General features: G+C 38.8%; 1 protein-coding gene across 6 annotated transcripts; it reads right to left on the reverse strand.

The window, feature by feature from the left end:
- Positions 1–460: 460 nt before the first annotated feature.
- TRIM13 (tripartite motif containing 13) lies at positions 461–12,979 on the reverse strand. Of its 6 annotated transcripts, none has more exons than XM_045202831.2 (3): positions 12,690–12,979; positions 11,742–11,839; positions 461–2,019 (listed from the first exon to the last, which is right to left on the reverse strand). In XM_045202831.2, exon 3 carries the CDS (start codon positions 2,011–2,013, stop codon positions 790–792), a length of 1,224 nt encoding a protein of 407 aa, XP_045058766.1. In that variant the 5' UTR covers positions 2,014–2,019; positions 11,742–11,839; positions 12,690–12,979; the 3' UTR covers positions 461–789. The 6 variants fall into 6 exon arrangements, with proteins under 6 accessions (XP_045058766.1, XP_045058757.1, XP_053772723.1 ...); XM_045202822.2 differs by having other exon boundaries at positions 11,742–11,842; XM_053916748.2 differs by lacking the exon at positions 12,690–12,979 and adding an exon at positions 12,497–12,649 and having other exon boundaries at positions 11,742–11,842.
- Between the last annotated feature and the right edge of the window lie 5,675 nt (positions 12,980–18,654).

Genomic DNA, 18,654 nt, shown 5'->3' on the forward strand with positions numbered 1-18,654 from the left:
TGCGATTGATCCCACAACCTACATATGTGCCCTGATCAAACCAGCAACCCTTTTTGGTATGGGGGATGCCACTCCATCCAACTGCATCATCCAATCAGAGCTACTCTTAAATTCTTTAAGTGGGTAGTTGGTTGTACAGTTGTCATGATACTTTGGGACAACACATACTTAGCTATCATTAAAAAGGCTTTTGCATTTCCTGCTTTTGCCAAATTAGACTTCTTTAAAAAAAAATCCTATGCCTTTGCTTGTATAGCCATCTAACATTTCTGTAGTTTATCACCAAATTCCTTTGTTGATAAATTTATAGTAAGGAGAAATAGGCAAGCTGAAATCTCTACCCTCTTAAAAATGTACACTTATCACAAGATTTACACTTTAGCAAAAATCAACCTTTGGTATATAAATCTGGAACTTCAATGCACCTGTTATTTTTAAAAGAATGTTCACTCAAAAAAAGTTGCTTCACAATAGTAATCTTTATTACATGCTTAAGTCAAAAATCACTATTACATTATCTCATCAATACAATATTAGATCATGTGCTCTCTCACCTCTTTTGACACAGCATAAATGCAATCAATATTAAGGGGTAAGATGCCTATTTCAAAAGTACTCTTTAAAAGGTAGGAGAGTTCAGGACTGTACTATTAAATTTCACTCTTACCTTTATGCTACCTAATTTGAAGAACGTGTGTTAAGACATTATTTTTGAAAGGAACACTTTTGGACCTACTCTGTTCTTTAATAAATGCCTAACAAACGAAAACTATGCACTTGAAACAGATTTTATAGTAATTTATATTTGCACATAAATTCTGCCACATTATTCAGCACCACCCAAGTAAAATTCTTGAATCTTTCACTGAAAATGAAAAACCCACCCGTCATCTGTTCCCAGTAAAAAACTGATTGTTCTACAAAATCAGGTGATTTAGTCAAATAGGAACTGAAGTGTGAAAGATGGTCTTTCCAGGTTGAGAGTTCATCATATAAAGACCATTCTAGGAATATAGCATGACTGAAAAAAATGAGAAGGCCAAACAGAACGACTATCAGAAATAACTTATAAAAACTCCAGGGAATCTTACTAATGAATGTGCCAGTGTCTTGAGGCAAAGAAAGTTTATCTACATCTGCTAGTTTTATGTCTTCCCACTGACTGGTATCAAAATTTTTCATTAAAGGGCCTGTGGGCAAATTAGAGGGAGGTAAAGGAGTTTCCTTGATTACTTTTATTTTCTCCCTGAACTCCTGCATCTGCTGCAGAAATATGATTGGTTCTGACACATCTTTAAAGGCCTCAGCAATGTTAAAGGCCATTCGTTGTTCCTGCAAGATGGTGTTGAGTTTGTTAATTTCTGGGTCATAGGCTTGCATAACTGTAAGCTTCATGGTCTCAAAGTCAGACAAGATTTCATTCTTTTTTTGATCTAATGTGTGTTGTAATTTCTCAAAAAACTCCTTCACTTTATCTGAATCTTTAGTCAGCAACTGTAGAGATTTCCTTTTGTTAGTTTCCAAGGTATCCAAGCGAGAAAGAGCATCTCCCCGACGCCAGGTCTCAAAGCTCTGAAAGAGGGACTGAAAGGCGTCCCTTTCCTGAGCATAGGCATCTTCAATAGAACAGAAGACATGTTTAGTGTGATCACCACGGGTAGCACAGATTCCACAGATCAGCTGCATATCAGTCAAGCAGAAAATATTGAGAGGCTGCCCCAAGTGTCCTTTGCACACAGGCATTTTGGGAGAGATCTTGATCTTGTTATACTTCTCCACAATACCCTTCAAGGAGTAATTAACCTGCAAGCTATTGACTCCAGAAGCTGAAGTTTCCTTCCGGCAAGTGGGGCACTTGAATGGAGGTGATCTCCACAATGAATTCCGCACGTTCCCCTCTAAAATCCCTTCTAAACATTTTTTGCAGAAGTTGTGCGAGCAAGGCAAAACTCGAGGATCATCAAACAGGCTGCAACAAATTGGGCACGTAAGATCTTCTTCAAGCAGCTCCATCACATCCTACCATAGAGAAATAAACATTTCATTTTACTCTAGTAATCCTCCACTTGCACTATGTAGTAATTAGAAGAAACTATCTTCATAGATATTAAAAATGACCTTTCACTGAAACAAGGCAAACAAAGGGATTAAAGGAGAAATTTGGGAAGGGAATGCACACCAAAGCAGATTTAATCTGCTGAGGCTAGAACACACTGCTTATTAGTAGGGCTCCCTGTACATAGGCCTTTGTGTGGACTTTCCAACAACAGTCTTTGGCTGAGACAGGGTTAGGACTAAGACAATTGTAAGTTGAGCCAGCAGCACCCAATTGATTGTTTTAAAAGAGAGAGAGCTGACTACTAGCTGTCTTAGAGACAAAGCTATTCAGTGTCTGAAGAGAATGAGCTCTTTAGTCTGGGCCCACAATTAAAAAATGTGGTATTTAAACAGCACAGAAATATAAATCCAAGCATATGCTTTCATGCAGACTTTTATTTAAAAATGGCACTTTTCTATTTCAAAGGCAAAATTACAATTAACAACCACAGGTGAAAAAATAAAATGAGAAAGCTGCCATTCATTCTTCCCTAGAAAATTAAATGAGTTTTTTTTTTTAAGCCACCAGGAGAGTAATCAAAGCCACCTTACACTGTCCAGAGCATCAGTTTTCAAAACCTAGTAGGCAAAAACCTGGGTTTCCCTAAGACTCTTCCAGGGCATCATGAGGTTAATACTATTTTCATAATATTGGGATGCTCCTTGCGTTTGGCACCATGTTAATCATTTGCACTGTAAAAGCAATGATGAGCAGACACTGCTGGAGTCTCAGCAGAAATCACACAAGGCACTACATAGTACCGAACTGTACTATTAGTCCACATTTTTCATCACCACATCAAACTGGGGATAGCCAATTTTATTTAAGAATGTTCTTTTTTATATATATATTTTTATTTCTTTTTAGAGAGAGGGAAAGGGAGGAAGAAAGAAAGGCAGAGAAACATCAATGTGTGGTTGCCTCTTCTGCATCCCCTACTGGGGAACTGGCCAGTAACCCAGGCATGTGCCCTGACTGGGAATCAAACCAGCGACCCTCTGCTTCATAGTCTAGCACTCAATCCACTGAGCCACACCAGCCAGGGCAAGAATGTTCTTAATGAAGCAGTAAGAATTACTCACTTTATTAAATCTTGATCCCTGTGTGACAAAATAGAAAGTAAACAAACATTTCTGCCACATATGAGGAGAAAATGCTGGGACGAAAAACACTTATGTAACTGAGTTGCAGGCTGAAATGAACCACCTGCCTTTGTCATGGACAGAACAAATAATTAAACCATGACAATTCAGATTAGGTATCTGGCAGACATTTTCCTGGAAACAAAAAAAGGAGCTTGTCACGTCAAGAAAAAAATGACAGTATTTCTTGCCATTGCTAAAATTTGAGTCTTTGAGTGAAAACAAGACTTTTGGAAAACACTGTTTGCCACTTAGGACACTGACAGCTTCCCATTAATCAAAGACTTTTCTAATGAGATAAGTGGTGATATTTATAAATGTGGGGGTTTTTTTTGGGGGGGGGGGTGAATTAGTATATAATAAAATACAAAGAGATTTGGAGATCTACATAACACAGTGAACAAACTGGTTCAAATCACCAATGCATGCTATAAATCATGCATGTGTAAAAAAGATCGAAAGAAAGACCAGTATGTTCAAAAATATGACTTCAGGTTCTATACTGCAACTACCTTTAAATTTTGGTATAATATCAAAGATGATCCACAGTTATCAGAAAAGGCTATTAAAATATTCCTCCCCTCAACATCTACACATCTGTGCAAAGCCAGATTTGATTTTCTTGGTATATTTCAGCCAAAATAACTTAACTGCAACAGGTATAAGGCAGAGGCAGATAAAGACTCCAGATGTTTTCTGTTAAACAGTAATTCATTAAGGAGATCTATTTGTAAAGCAATGCCACTCCTCCCACTAATGTTTCAAAAAAGTTATTTTTCAGAAATTATTTGTTAACATATAATAGATTTATCCTTGTTTAAAATTAGTATCTTAAAAATTTTCTCAATTTTCATTTAAAATACTGTACACATGTAAACAAAAGCTCTTGGGATCCTCAATTTTTAAGAATGTAATTGGGTCTGAGACCAAAATATTTGAGATCGCTGATCTAAATAATACCAGTTCTCAATATAAGTTTATTATTTTTAAATGTACATTTTAAAACTTCTATTTTTAAGTTTTAAAACCAAAATAGTGCTAAGTGTCCTCACTCAGTTTTACTTAGGAATATACGTATATACATATATCTTGTTATCACCGAAGTAATAAAATATAGAGTGTAATAATATGTAGCCCATCTTATAATATAAAATAAGTAAATAATTCTTAACAATAATTTTAAGAGTTACAATTAGAGCTACAATCTAGAAGATAAATAGTATTTAAAAGATAAGCTGAGCTTGCAGGGCTAATTAGTTTATGGTTTTATATTAAATTGTGAGAGATACAGGATATATATATATAATTAAAGATTATTCTGTCAAATTTAGTATCATGGCAAATATGTGATGAGCTGATTTTTCTAAAAAATTGTGACATTAAGTAATCACACAATCTTTGAAAAACATTGGGAAGAGAATGGCTATGAAGACTGGTATGCCAAGAGAAACTATCAAGTGGCTGTAAAACACTGACTTTCTAGAACAGAGAAGGAACACTTTTGAATAGCCTCCAATTCTAGCCTTGTTCTACACTTTATCACTTCCACTGCTACCAACTTTTACCTAAGAATTCTATGCTAAGGCTAGATTTTGGAGTAGGCAATAAAAATAGAAAAGTAGTGAGGGCAGCATTCAATAAAGCAAACCTAACTTATCCTTGCAAAACATAGTAAATAAATAGTAAGTAAGTAAATAAATTAATTAAAAAAAAAACAAAGGATGCATGCTTGGGATAAGGAGGAAAAAAAGGGCGCCCAAGGGAAAGAGAAACTTTGAAGAAAACTGAGGATACTGCAAGAGGAGCCAAAAAGAATTTTAAGGTAATCTAGTATGATCAAAAGTAAAGAGGAAAAATGTCATATACAGGAAAATTTAGAATAAACAGTCATCCCAAAGCCATAATCAACTTACAGTTCTTAAAATGAACGAGAGAAAAAATTACTATTTGGAAAGTCCCTTTAAAAAAAAAATGCATTGAAATTGTGACAGATCCTATTGTACTATTTTTAATAATACAATATACAAATTTTGGGTTATAATTTAAAGATTCTAATTTTCATTCACTTTAAAAGCTAAACACTGTTTTATTTTCTCTTCTTCACTTAAGTTTTATACTCAAAACTTTATAAAACTGTGTGACCACAGCTGACTTTTAGAGAAAACTGAGACATAACATCCTAATCCAAGAAACCACAGCAAGTTTGTTGCCTCAAAACTTTTAAATGACAACAGTAAGATTTTTTAGTCTCACTACACAGAGTATGCTTCACAGTAAAGGAATTTATAGATCCTTTTTTTCCCAAAGATTTTATTTATTCATTTTTAGAGAGATGGGGAGGGAGAAAGAGAGGGAGAGAAACAGCAATGAGTCAAAGATACATCAACTGGTTGTCTCTCGCACACCCCCAACCAGGGACCTGGCCCATGAATCTAACCAGTGACCTTCTGGTTCATAAGCCAGTGCTAAATCCATTGAGCCACACCAGCCAAGGCAGATCCTTTTCTTAAAGTGTAGCTAACACATACAAATCTGAAGAAATCAATAAAGCTTACTCTTGAAGAAACTAAAGTATGCGTAGCTCCTCTTTTGGCAGCAAATTTTTCCCCAATATAGAAATCAAGCTCTACTAATGTCAAGAAACTATGTAAACAATATTATTGTTCAGTCATAAAACTTGGACTTAACCAATGTCAAATTAAGTGTATAAAGGCAAACAAATTTTCCAAGATTAATTTCTTCCTTTGACTGTGTTTCTCAATACTAAAAAGGTCTCAATTTTGAAGCACCAAAATGTTTTCCCAATAAAAATTTCTCAAGTTTTATACCAACAAAGAAGTAAACAAATACATACTTTGTTGTTTACCACCTCTCTGGTTTTTGCATTTTCCTGACATATTTATAGTTAATACATTTTTAAATTTATATAAGTAAAAATCCAGTCCAGATGTATACAGTTCTATGAGTCTTGACAAATGCACAGTTGTATAACATCACCACAGATTTAGTTTCAAGCAAATTTTCAAGGTAGCTGCACTCAGGGAAAACTATGAAAACTGCTTTATCAAGCCTACATATCCACAGAGTGGATATATAGCATCAACAGTCCCTACAAATCTGAACTGAAACACAACAACCAAACTATTAAAAAATGGGAAAGCCGCCCCTCCCTGCTGTGGTTCAGTTGGTTGGGCATCGTCCTGCAAAGGAAAGCTTGCAGGTTTGGTCCCTGGTCAGGGCTCGTGCAGGAGGCAATCGATCAATGTTTCTCTCCCTCTTCCTCCCTCCCTTCCCCAATAAATATATAAATAAATAAATAGCCAATACTTGCAAAGGAGAGGAATCATAAAATTGAAGTAAAAGCTAATCTGTGTGTATTGGACTTCTCCCTCCACAAGTCCTTTGTTTTCAAATGATCAACCCAAAATAATTACAACATAAAAGGTGCTCATTTATTCATTCTTAAGTGGAAATTAATTTTAATAAAAACCTGTTTATTAAAAGAAAATTCCATATAAAACCTTTAAATTTCATTTGTTGACAGCAATATAAAGTTGTTCAAAATACTACCCATGATTTCTTTCCAACTCCCCTTAGAGAACAAAAACAAAAGCCAATATATTATACTTTATGTCTTAGGATTATAAACCAAATTCCCATCCTGTTTTGAGGCATCTTTGAATTCTGGAATTTCAAAAAAATATCCAAATACCTAACAACTAACTGGATAACAAACATTGAAATTCATTTCACAGACAAAACTAAATTATGTGAAGGTCTACTATAAAGGTGGAAAACACAAGGCCCGCAGGCCAAATCCAGCCCTCCACCTTGTTTTATCCGGCACCTTGTTTCTATCCGGTGGCAGCAACCACATCCTTGCCCCTAGTTACATTTATACAGTCATAAAATTACATTTGGCCCTTTGAAGGCAACTGCGAGGCTGATGTGGCTCCCGGGTAAAAATGAGTTTGACACCCCTGCTCTACTGAAATAAGAGTCATCAATACTCTCTTGGAAGAATGTTTAGAATACAAGGGATCACCCTTTTTTTTTTTAAAATCACTTCCTGCAAGCACACTAATTTTATTTTCAAGTAATATACTGTATTCTATTTTAGTATGAGATCCACTAATAACTCTTTCTTGAAACATAATAAGGGTCCAGTAAAAAACTACTGAATGTAGGTAAAGATATTTATTATAGTATTTAAAAAATTTTCCATATATTTGAAATTTTCCACAACAAAAAGTTGTCAAAAAAAAAGAAAAAACTGAAAAGGGCGGCCAATTAGAAGAAAACCATACTGAGCTAAGGAAGTAAAACTGCAGAAACGTTAAATATGACAAGCTCCACAAAGACCTTAATCTGTTATAGTATTATTTTATCTTTTATAAATTAAAAAATGTATTATGGGAAATCTCTCGATCCAGGCCTGTGAGGAGACTAAAACATACTTGTCTGGATCTCAGTCTGTAACCTTTGACAAAACATTTACACATATTAGTTTCTGTCCTCACTATACAACTGTTTTGAAATGTATCTAATAATATGTGAAAATTATTTACAAAGTTTTTGTTTTAAGTACCTTATATCATTATTACACTTCATTCTGGCTTTTAGACTGTTCCATAACTTATCTGATCAAAACAGGACAAAGAGAGATTAAGATTTCCAATATTTAAAAAATGAGTATTAAAACTAATATATCACATCCTGTGTCTAAAATAGCTATCTAATTGTTATGTGGCTGTTGCAAACACAATATAAAAGTTAACTATGTGTCCATATAAGACAGCAGTAGTTAAAATTTTACTCAAGATATTTCTACTCAGATTCTTGGTAAGGTATAATGAAGCTAGTACACAAGGTCAACCAGCTTGGGAGGCCGACCTTCTCAGAGAGAGTTCCATTTTTGGACTAAGGTGACATTCTCAAAAACAAAAACCAGATGACTACCTAAACAGTACAGACCACTGAGAAAAATTGTTTTCTTTTCCTTCATTCTTTTCTTTGTACCACTATTTCGCCTTGACTCTTTCCTTTATTCTAACTCATCTTCCCCATATTGTTTCAATGAGTACAATCTGATTTCCTCATTCTTCTATCCCCCATCCTCTTCATCTTTCTTTCGTTTTTACTTTTCCCCTACGTCATTTGATATTCACTCAAGATATTATTCTATGATCCTGTAAGTCTGCAGCATTAAATCAACAGGGTTTTAGATCAGATATCCCTACCCCATTTATGTACAACTGCTGAAAATCTATGTGGACTCCAAATGATGATGAATCCCATTTTCTCACATAGAGATGAAATCAATTTGAATAAACCAAGTATCTGAATTGGAGGAAAACATACATCCAGACTAAATTACGCTCCTAGTTTGGTAGCAACCAGACCCGGATATTTATCTTTACCTGTTAAGAGTTCAAATTAAGTTAATTTAAGTTGGAATTACTGACCTCTGCAAACGTTGCATGAATCAGGAATGTCTGGTTTCTTTTCTCCCAGAAAAACAGTTTTAAATAAAGGTGGCAAATTCTTGTACCTAAAACAAACTGTCTTCTTTACAACCATAAACTTGGCAATCATTTACCTAAATTATTATCCCAAAAGGTTGGTATCTATTAAAAGTTTCTATCATCTAGCTCTGTATTTGAGGTTAATTCTAGTTTTCAGAATTAACTAGAAAGACCTGCTAGTTGGTAACTAGCTAGATTTATCTAGATAAAATTATTTACACAGTATGTAATACTGTGCCAAGTGTAAACACGTATTTAGTACATAACTGATAAGTACCATCTACTAACTAATAACTTACTTCTGAGACGACTAGTATGAACAATGTTCCGTTTGTTCAGTGTAGAATGATCTTATTCTACAGAATATATCAAATTGAAAGCTAATGGTGCCAAACTCCAAGCAATTTTTAGGTTGACTATATTACAATGTGTATACTATGTTGGTACTTCTTGCTCATTCATATTCAATACTGCAAATACGCAGGGTGAAAAAGGAAAAGCTCCTCTGTTTTAAATAGGAAGCCAAGATATTGCCAAGTAGGATATACTCATGGTGCTTATGCCACAGAAAGACAATAAACTATCAGCAAAAATTTTAATACCACTTTTCCTTAGAAATGTATGTATCTACATCTATAATAGAAATTAATTAAAAAGAGTTTACATTATGGGAATTTCCTTTATAAAAGGCTTGACTGGAATGTAACTATTCTGTGTATCAAAGAACACTTGTATTTGGTTAACTGTAGCAAGAGGTGGGCATAGCACTGTATTCTTCTAGCACCATTCTAGTCTCTAGAGTCCCAGGCCAACACAATGGTAATGGCAGTGTCTTTCCTCAATAACAAAAATGGATAATCCAATGTTCTATGATATTTATTAAGATTAAATATAAGCCAAAAGTCAATTCTTGCCCTAAATACAGAAATACAGCACATCTACAAAGAAAGTTACTCTAAAAGGTTAAATGCCTTATAAAAAGGACATAGAAATTTGATGCTATGCTAAAGTGGAGAGGCTATCCATGCAATTAGTTTTTATGTTTTTCTTAAATTATGAAAGTGATTTGTCATGCTACAAAATTGAGAAAATAAAGGAAAAATTACTCAGAATTATATCAGCAAGGAATAACCAATATTATTAGCTTGGTATATCTCTTTCAATATTATTTTGGCATAGTTCCTCCAATCTTGTGTTTGCACACACATTTTAATAAAGCTGGTAGCATTACACAATTTTGTATCCACTTTTTTCACTTATTTTATCACATGCGTTTCTCCTATCATCATATACCCTTCTAAAATATGCTAGTGTACCTTATGAATAGCTCTTTCTTATTGGTTATTTTTTTTGTATCGTAACACTTAAGTGCACATCTTGTAGAAAAGTCTTGGTCCACAGCTCTGATTATTTACAACCTTTAAGTTTTTCATTGTGGTGGGGGGGAGGTTGTTAAAGAGTATGAACATTTTTAAGGCTATTGAAAAGACTGCCGTGATTCCCTCTAGGAAGGGTACACCACTTTATGAACTATAATCAATGATGTATGAAAGTGCCCCACCTCTCCAGGTAGTTCCTGACCTTACAACAGAGCCATACTTCTATAGAGCTTAATAAAAAATCAACAAGTCACACTTTACCATACCTAACCAAGTTTAAAATATAAAACAATTTAAGGCAGCTAGTATTAGTATGTGTCCGTGTATTACCAATACATATAGGAAACTTATGACAATAATAGTTATGGGGAAGGAATAAAATAGAAGTACTGGACTTAAAAACATTTTAAGAGACCATCTAGCTAAGTACCTAACTTTGTAAGTGAAAAAAACTGACACCTTCCCCCCCAATGGAGATTTCTAAGTTGTACACAGCAAGCTAGGCACAGGATCTTAGTTTCCCAATTCTTAGATCTTACACTATCCAGGAAGTGTGTCAAAAATTTAGTGCCCTAATTAACAAAATGGAGAAGTTTGATCATGTGCTGTCTAAATCCCTTTTTAAATTATATAATTTTTACAATTTTAACAGGCTCTCCAGTAAATGAAAAGAACATTGAATTTGCTTCTAAGTACCTAGATTCAAGCACTAGTTTTAACCTTCACAGAGTAAGGATTTTTACAGTACCTTTATAATGTTCTTGTAAAGTTTAAGTAATGTGTGACAATCTTATAAACTGCTAAACTATCTAAATATATGTGGTTTCATTACATATGTGCACAAATACTGTGAAAACTGTAAATACATTTAAAGTGTTATGTTAGAGCAAGGTGTATTAACCAAGAAAGGTCCTATAAGAGAGCTGGACTATTGACCTATAATTTCAAGGAAGAGCAAAGCTAAGTATTACACAGGGTAATAGCTACAAAGCAATTTCATGGAAGTCGGCATATCTGAACAAAAGCTGTAGCAGAAATGAGGCAAGGTACCCAACTTATCATAAATGTAGAAAATGAACAGAATGACCTGGTGTTGTGGAAGGACTTAGCAGAGAGGTTTAGTACATCAGCTGGTACAAAAATAGAAGGTATTTTTAGAGAAAGATAAGAAAGCCTAAAGAAATGTACCTTCTCATTGTGCAAGACAGCTCCATCAAATTCTAGCAGAGGGAATTGTTATGGAAATGAAATTCTCCTTTTAGAATAGCTATTACATAGTCAGAAAACAGGAGAAGGAAAATAACAATATAAAAAAGGAGATTAAGCTGACGCCTCTCTTTTCCATCGCGGTATAAATATTTGGGTTATAATATATTTCAGGTAATTGCCTCATAAAGAATACCCAAGTCTGGAATGCATTTTTTGAGTTTTGATAAAATATGAAAGAACAAAGGTCACATGAGGGTGTGCTCTAAACATGGGAACACATACATTCTACACAGAGTTCAAATTTGAAAGGTTCTCAGCCTAAAGAAATTGGGTGGGTTTCTTGTTGTTTAGTTTTGTTTTTTATGTAGGGAAATGTGTTGTAGTTTACCTCTGTCCCTGCAAGCAGGTATATTCGTCAGGGTTACTATTTCCCAGAGCAAAGAAATCTGGTTGGTTTCTTTTCCACGTTGTGACTGACAAAGGAGACTACTGCAAATAAAGAAAAAAAGAAGAGAGTGTTATGCATTAGTTTGCACAGGAGTCTTAGTTTTAACCTTTAGTTTTATTCAATTGTCCCCCTCACACACAAAGCCAGCCTGGTAGGACCTAGTGAAAAAGCCACGAGCATGGTGGAGGCTGGAGATTTCTGTACTAAGGAGCTTCTCGGTTCTGGTTCACTGTCGCCTTCTCATTAAGAGGCCATATTACAGTGCTCGCAATGGAAGCCAGCATGCTCCTCGGAGCAGCAGGTTTTCTGGAGCAGATACACGCGGCCCCCGGCCCAGGTAACCCACCCTCATGCCACTCCACCACATACCCCTAGTCCAGGAGCACCGCTGCTGTCCGCCCTGCTGCTGGAACTAGAGCTCCTACAGAGCTCTCCGCCAGCCCCCACTCACGTAGGTCCCTCCTGGCCAAAACAAATCCCCACCCTGGCAGCAGGCTCCAGGACCACCCCTTTCCCAGAGAGGAGCCCGGGGCCGGTACTTAGCTCTGACCTCCTGGACCACAGAGGGGGCACTGCCTGCAGCCTCCTGCCGCCCAACTTCCGGCTCGGTGCCGGGCTTTACGTGGCTGGGCTGGCTGGAAAATGGACTCGGGTAGCCGACCGGGCCCCACCCCACTGCCCTCCTTCCCCGACACCTCGGTGGGGCTCCTAGGCCGATTTTCGCCTTTGTTCCACCACCCCAGTCTGGCCTTTCCTTGGGAGAGGATGTGGGTAAAGGGAGACGGGAGTCCTTCCGGTGTCTCCAACTGCCACCCTTCCCGGTGGTCTGGAAAAAGGGGAGGGCCCCAGGCTGGCCCCTTCTGTGGCTTCCTGAGCGGCTGCACTCGCCTGCGAAGCGCTGTTCCAGAAGCGGGCCCTGCTCTTGGTGCCAGGAAGCGGACGTCAATGGCGAAGAGACTGGGCTCTTCCTACACAGAGCTAGGACACCGGAGGCGGTGCCGTCCAGAAGGGAGCCACCCAGGGAGGAAGTAGGCGCGCAAGAAGCTGGTTCAGTTTGCGTCCCTGTACTTTCTTTTGTTATTGTTCGTCGCATTTTTAGAAGCAAACAAAAAAATGCCCAAGCCTTCACACCAATTCATCTCAGGACCAGAAACCGGGCCACAGCGGCTTGGGGAGAGGAAGATAACTGTCTGACCCGCACCCCACAACCCCGGGTGGGTGGGACTGGCACTCGTGTTGGGACCAAAGCCAGGGCTCCAGCCAACAACTCAAGCCAGAGCACAACCAAAATGAGTTTAACTATTGTCCCCAGCCCAAACTTGGAACTCTATCTTTGCAGGCTAGTGGACCAATTCTTTTTTCTTTTTTCTTTTTTTATTGTTGTTCAAGCACAGTTGTCTCTACTTTCCCCCTGGATGGAACTAGACAGCCTTATGCTAAGTGAAATAAGGCAGGCGGTGAAAGACAAATAATACCACATGATCTCACCAATTCTATTTAAAATTTTCTTTTACCAAAAAAAAAAAACCACACACAAAAAAATCACACTACTGCTTTTTCCTTCAGAGAGAAGGAAGAACTTAAATGGGCTTTAAGTTATCTGTTGCTGTTATTCAGCTAACCTGACACTGTCCTGATGTCCAGCCTCTGTAATAAGGACCTTGTCTAATACCAAACATTAAGTACTTATCAATGAGCAGCTATAAGAAGGATACAAAGATGAAGGAATGGTCTCTCCAAAGTTATAGTATTGGGAGAATTGAAGCAAGGTCAAAAATCACAATATGCCCTGGGGTTCAGTTCACCCAGGTGGGGAAGTCTGGGCTTTGGAAATAGGATTTTGGGAAAGGTATTTGAGGCCTACCCGTCATGGGTGAATGTCTGTGATATAGTCTTTCCTATAAGTCAGCCAGGCACCAAGGAATCATACACAGTAACTCTGCTATTTACTTAGCTTTTATTGAATGCAAATTCACTCAGAGTAGAACATTAATATACATTAATATCCTACTCACACTATAACAATCTAAGAGACATAATAACATACACACACAGCAATCAATGGAGGATATCGAACCTGAGTCCCAGTGTCTCAGTCTGCAGGTCTGGGAGACAGCAGGGTGGGCAAAAGAGTTGTCAATGTCTGCAAAGAAGGATCTCTGGAGCCAAGTGGGCAGCAGGGCAGAGCCTAGAGCAGCTGATGCCAAGGGAGATCAGTGTGGCATGGAGAAGTACTGTGGTGTGTGGAGCTTGACTGTCTCAGCCAGTGATCTGGAACCTGTCTTACTTATACCTTGAAAGTGGAGTACTCCACCCTTCTGGGTCTTTTCAATAAATGTCTTGGCACCCCTGATGCCAAGTGTGGAATTTTCCCAGCAGCCTATGGGTGGTACATGGCTGGCTGTTCTGCTTGACACACCTGCTGGCAACTGGGGAATTTCCCCAGAAGCATATCTGTGGGTGGTCCCGCTCTGCAGACATGGCTATTCTGACCACGTGTGCAGATATCCTAAGTGTTTCTCCTGCCAGATGTGTTTACTCTGACTTAGGTAATTTTCCTCTTGAACCAAAGTGTCATGGCTGATTGACAGCCATTTTAGTTGACATAAGTGACTCCCCTTTGTTTTGTATACTTTATACTATCTTAATCAGACCTGTGCCATTTTATTGGTCCTGCACTCCACATAGTTCTTGGGCCCCTTGACTAGTAAATGCTTACCTTAAACTCCATGTAAAGCACCTCCCCACTGTCTTTGAAGTTGTCCAGTTCCTCACCATGCTCAAGGTCCCTTTTAAACCTGATTTTTTGTGTCTCCCTTAAACCCAATTTTGTCTTTGTAGAACAGCTACTCTATGTTTATGTCATTTAATCTTCATAAGAACACTGTGGGATGGAAATGATCCTCATACTATAGATGAGGAATGGTGTGAAATGATTTTTCCAAGGTGAAAAAATGAGGGAGAGCTCAGACTCTAAAGTCAGATTCCAGGTTTTGGATTTTTTCTATAGCACAGTAAGTATCAGTGCCAATAAAAACTGCACTCCAGTCTCCTACTAAATTGGTATTATTTTTTTAAGCCTGATTTATGGAAACATAAATACCCCAATATTAAAACGAGATAAGAGAGAAAGTTAAGTTATTAACACATAAAATTTATTCTTAGTGTAATTGTATAACTCATATAGTTAGATCTGGTTGGTGGTGATTCAGAGATCTGATCAGATTCCTAGGAAGGAGTAGGGAGGAGCCATAGCAGGAGGCAATAGTAAACAATCTAGGATGGTACTGACTGAGAAGCTGAATGCCTCCAGAGTGCATGGAATTATGGGCTAGAAGATTTGAAATAAAAGAGGTCCAGCTCTGTGGCTTGGAGGTTCTCGAACTGGCTTGGCCTCTTGGGCTCACTTGCTGGATCTCTTCTTCCTCAAGGATGCCTGGATGGTCATGCTGCAGCTGCCTGCACTTCCCAGTGGACAGTATTTTGGATCGGAAGGAACTCTGCGCAAAGCCCAGGATTGGGCTATCCTGGCAGAGGTTGGAAGGTTTATTCTTTGGGTGTTCTAGAGGGAATAGGCTGTGAGGCAGAATACTGCCATTCTTCCAAAATTGTGTAGCTTTTGTATATTGTTTTAGTTTGTAAACCCTGTAGAAATAAGATAAATAAAACAAATTGGGGGGGGGGAATGATAGGAGAACTCAGGTGTTAAAGAGTTTAACCTTAATTGATAGGCTTAAGTGATAAAAGCTGTACCTAAAGAGTTAAAGAATTCAGCTTTAATTGATAGGCCTAAGTGACTAATGAATGTGGAAAGCTGTTAATTCCAAAATTGTGAAGCTTTTGAATAACCACTCCTTCCCTCTATCACCAAACCTTCACCTCTGTGTCTTGTGACCATTCAAGGCCTGACAGATTCATGAGATTCAAGCAGATGGAAGAATATTCACAGAGCCGTTGGAATGTCTGACATGCCTTTATTCAAGGGTAGACGATCCAGGCATGCTGCAAGCTGTGTGTCTCTCTGCATGTCTCTGCATGTCACCTGTCCCCCAGTGTGGCACACTGCATGTTTCTCATCACCCAGTGTGGCACCCAGCAGGGAGCCCCTGCCCCATTAAATACTAGATTATAGACGAAGCCGGCAGGGTGCCAACAGAATTATGTAGCAGAGCTTCATAAGACACATGTGAGCCCACTCGAGGCTATGGGAACTCTTTATTGGACCCAGTCTTATGGCTATAAGAACACTACTTATCAGGCCCATTTTCAAGGTCATGGGAAACTGCTTCCCTTAGTTGCCCCCATACCTGGGTGAAGAAGCCAGACTGCCTCTGTTTACCCTACACTCTGGAATTTTGCTTAGAGGGTGGTGGTGGGCAGCAGGACCCCAATTGCTGTTCTGTAGCAGCAATGGCAACTCTGGTGGGATCCTAACTGCCTGTGGCTGGGTGCCCCAAGAGTGGAACTGTGGGTTTCCCAGACTCTGGGAGTTTTCAGAATGCCCACTTGAGGTGTGGGCCCCCTAAACACACCTGGCTGATGAAAGGAAATGGGTCTGGGAAAAGGCCTTGAAATGAGGTCCAGGTGAGGACTGCTTTGAGAAAGCCATTATGTGAGAACCACGGTTTGTGAAATTGGTTGGCAGAAGGTTTGCTTGTGAATACTTGTAGGGTAAATGAAGTCAATCTGGCTCCCTTACCCAGATGTCTGGGTAACTAAACTAAGCGGTGTCCCCATAACCTTGGAATGGGGTCGGATAAACTGTATTCCCATAACCTTGAGTGGTCCCGCATGCATGGAATCGTGCTGTGTTATACAATGTTTTGGCACCCTGCCAGCTTTGTGTACATTTAGTATATAAGGGACTTGCTTCCCAATGTGTGAGACTTGGCTTGCAGCGAGCGTGGATCACCCCACCCTTGAATAAAGGCATGTCTGGCATTCCTATGGTTCTATGCATTTTCTTCGCCTGCCCCAATCCCAAGTGAACTTGCCTGGCCTTGACAGGCTGCAAGAATACTCTTTGGAATAATGGGGTCATGGGTACCAGTTTTATTTATATGTTCACAGGTTTCTTGGATTTTTCAGGTTATAGTTTTTGGCCTGTACATCCAGGCCAATAAGGGCAGTTCTGTGCTGGCTCCTAGAGGGAGCCCACTGGGTAGGATATTGGCAGACTGAAGTAGGTACTGCTATTGTCCAATGTTCAAGGAGGTATTAATTAACTATTAGAATACTGTGTGGCCTATTCATGTTTTGAATTGTGAGGAAAAGTGGCCCATGCATAGCTCCCTAAGTTATTGTGCCATCATGCAATTGAAACAGTACTGCCAATAGTTAGACAGATGGGATGAAATCCATTATGTCAATGCATTTATGTTGTCGCATAACAGGGTTTCACCAGGGACAGAGAATTGCTTGATGGTACAGAAAAGGAAGGAGGCCCCCAAACCTCTTCCCAATAGTAAGATATAAGGAAGAAAGGGAGAATGAGATAAACCTCATCAATGTTCTGCACCCAGAGGACACAGGGTGGGTGGCAGGAGGAGCTTTCTCACCCCCACCCCCTTCACAAGCTCCCCCTGAAGTAGGCACCACAGAGCCAATGGCTCCACTCTGTATGACGAGGGACGGGTCTCCCCCTCAAAGACCATTCAGGGCACCTAATTTGGCCAGGGAGCATCCATACCTGGAGCAAGGCAATTTCCTTTGAGGCAATATCCTCTAGGTGGAGTAAATCAGCATGGCCAGCCTGCTGGCTACTATTGGACCCATACTCCATTCTCCACTTCAGACTTACTGAATTGAAAAAATTCTAATCCCTCATATAGAGATGATCCTCAGAGAATTGCAGATCTTATCATCTCCATTTTTGCCACTCATCATCCAAAGTGGGCATATATACAGGCCCTCCTAAATATCCCATTAATGTAGATGAGAGACAGCTGGTTATAAATAGGGCTAATGAAGAGGCCAGCATCTCCACCAAGAGAATCCTGATGGGACCCCCAACACCAGCTGAGGCAATTCCCTTGACAGCCAAACTGAAACCCAAATTATGGGGGTTTAGATTTTCTGGAACATAACAGAAAGTGTGTACTGGAAGGGCTTAAAAAGGGGCCCCCAAACAAAAAATATGATACTGGCTGTTCAACAAAGACCAGATGAGGCCCCTTCTGTATTTTTAGAGAGGATCTATCTGGCGTATAGGAAGCACAATGATGCTGATCCACAGGCACAGAGAATGCGTGGATGGTAAAAATGACTTTTATTGGGCAAAGTGCTCCAGTTATTCGAAGGGAACTCCAGAAGTTAGATGGTCCCTTGGGAATGAATCCCTCTCAGCTGGTAGCCATAGCCTTTAAAGTTTACAATTCCCGGAAAGCGAGGAAGGTAAAGTAGGCCATGGTATTCTTAGAAACAAAGTGGCAAGGCCAAAGGAGGAAGGAAGCAGGACCCCAAAGGAAGCAGGAGAGGCCCATTTGGTGCCAATCAATGTGCCTATTGCAAGGAGGAGGGCCATTGGAGAAGGGAATGCCCAAAACTTAAAAAAAGGGGTGGGGGGAGGACAAATAGAATAGATTAGGTTTGAATTTTCTAGAATTTTCTATAAATGGAATCACACAGTATGTACTCTCTTGGCTTATTTGGTCAGGAAAATATTTTTGAGATTTATTCTTGTCATTGTATCAGTTGTATAAAGAAATATGGGACAATCCAGTAAGCCAGAACAAGTGGAATAGGAAAACTAAGTAGATTGTTAATTGGCCAAGCGGTTTACAGTCATCTAGTAAATTGCAAAATCCTATCCTCCCTAATTGTTTACATTTCTCCCCAACCAGAGGGTAAATAG

The sequence above is a fragment of the Desmodus rotundus genome, chromosome 13, assembly GCF_022682495.2.
Source record: "Desmodus rotundus isolate HL8 chromosome 13, HLdesRot8A.1, whole genome shotgun sequence".
In the NCBI taxonomy this organism is placed as follows: domain Eukaryota; kingdom Metazoa; phylum Chordata; class Mammalia; order Chiroptera; family Phyllostomidae; genus Desmodus; species Desmodus rotundus.

Excerpts from the sequence above, each read along its gene's own strand:
- TRIM13 (XM_045202831.2), bottom strand. The coding sequence starts at position 2,013 with ATGGAGCTGCTTGAAGAAGATCTTACGTGCCCAATTTGTTGCAGCCTG.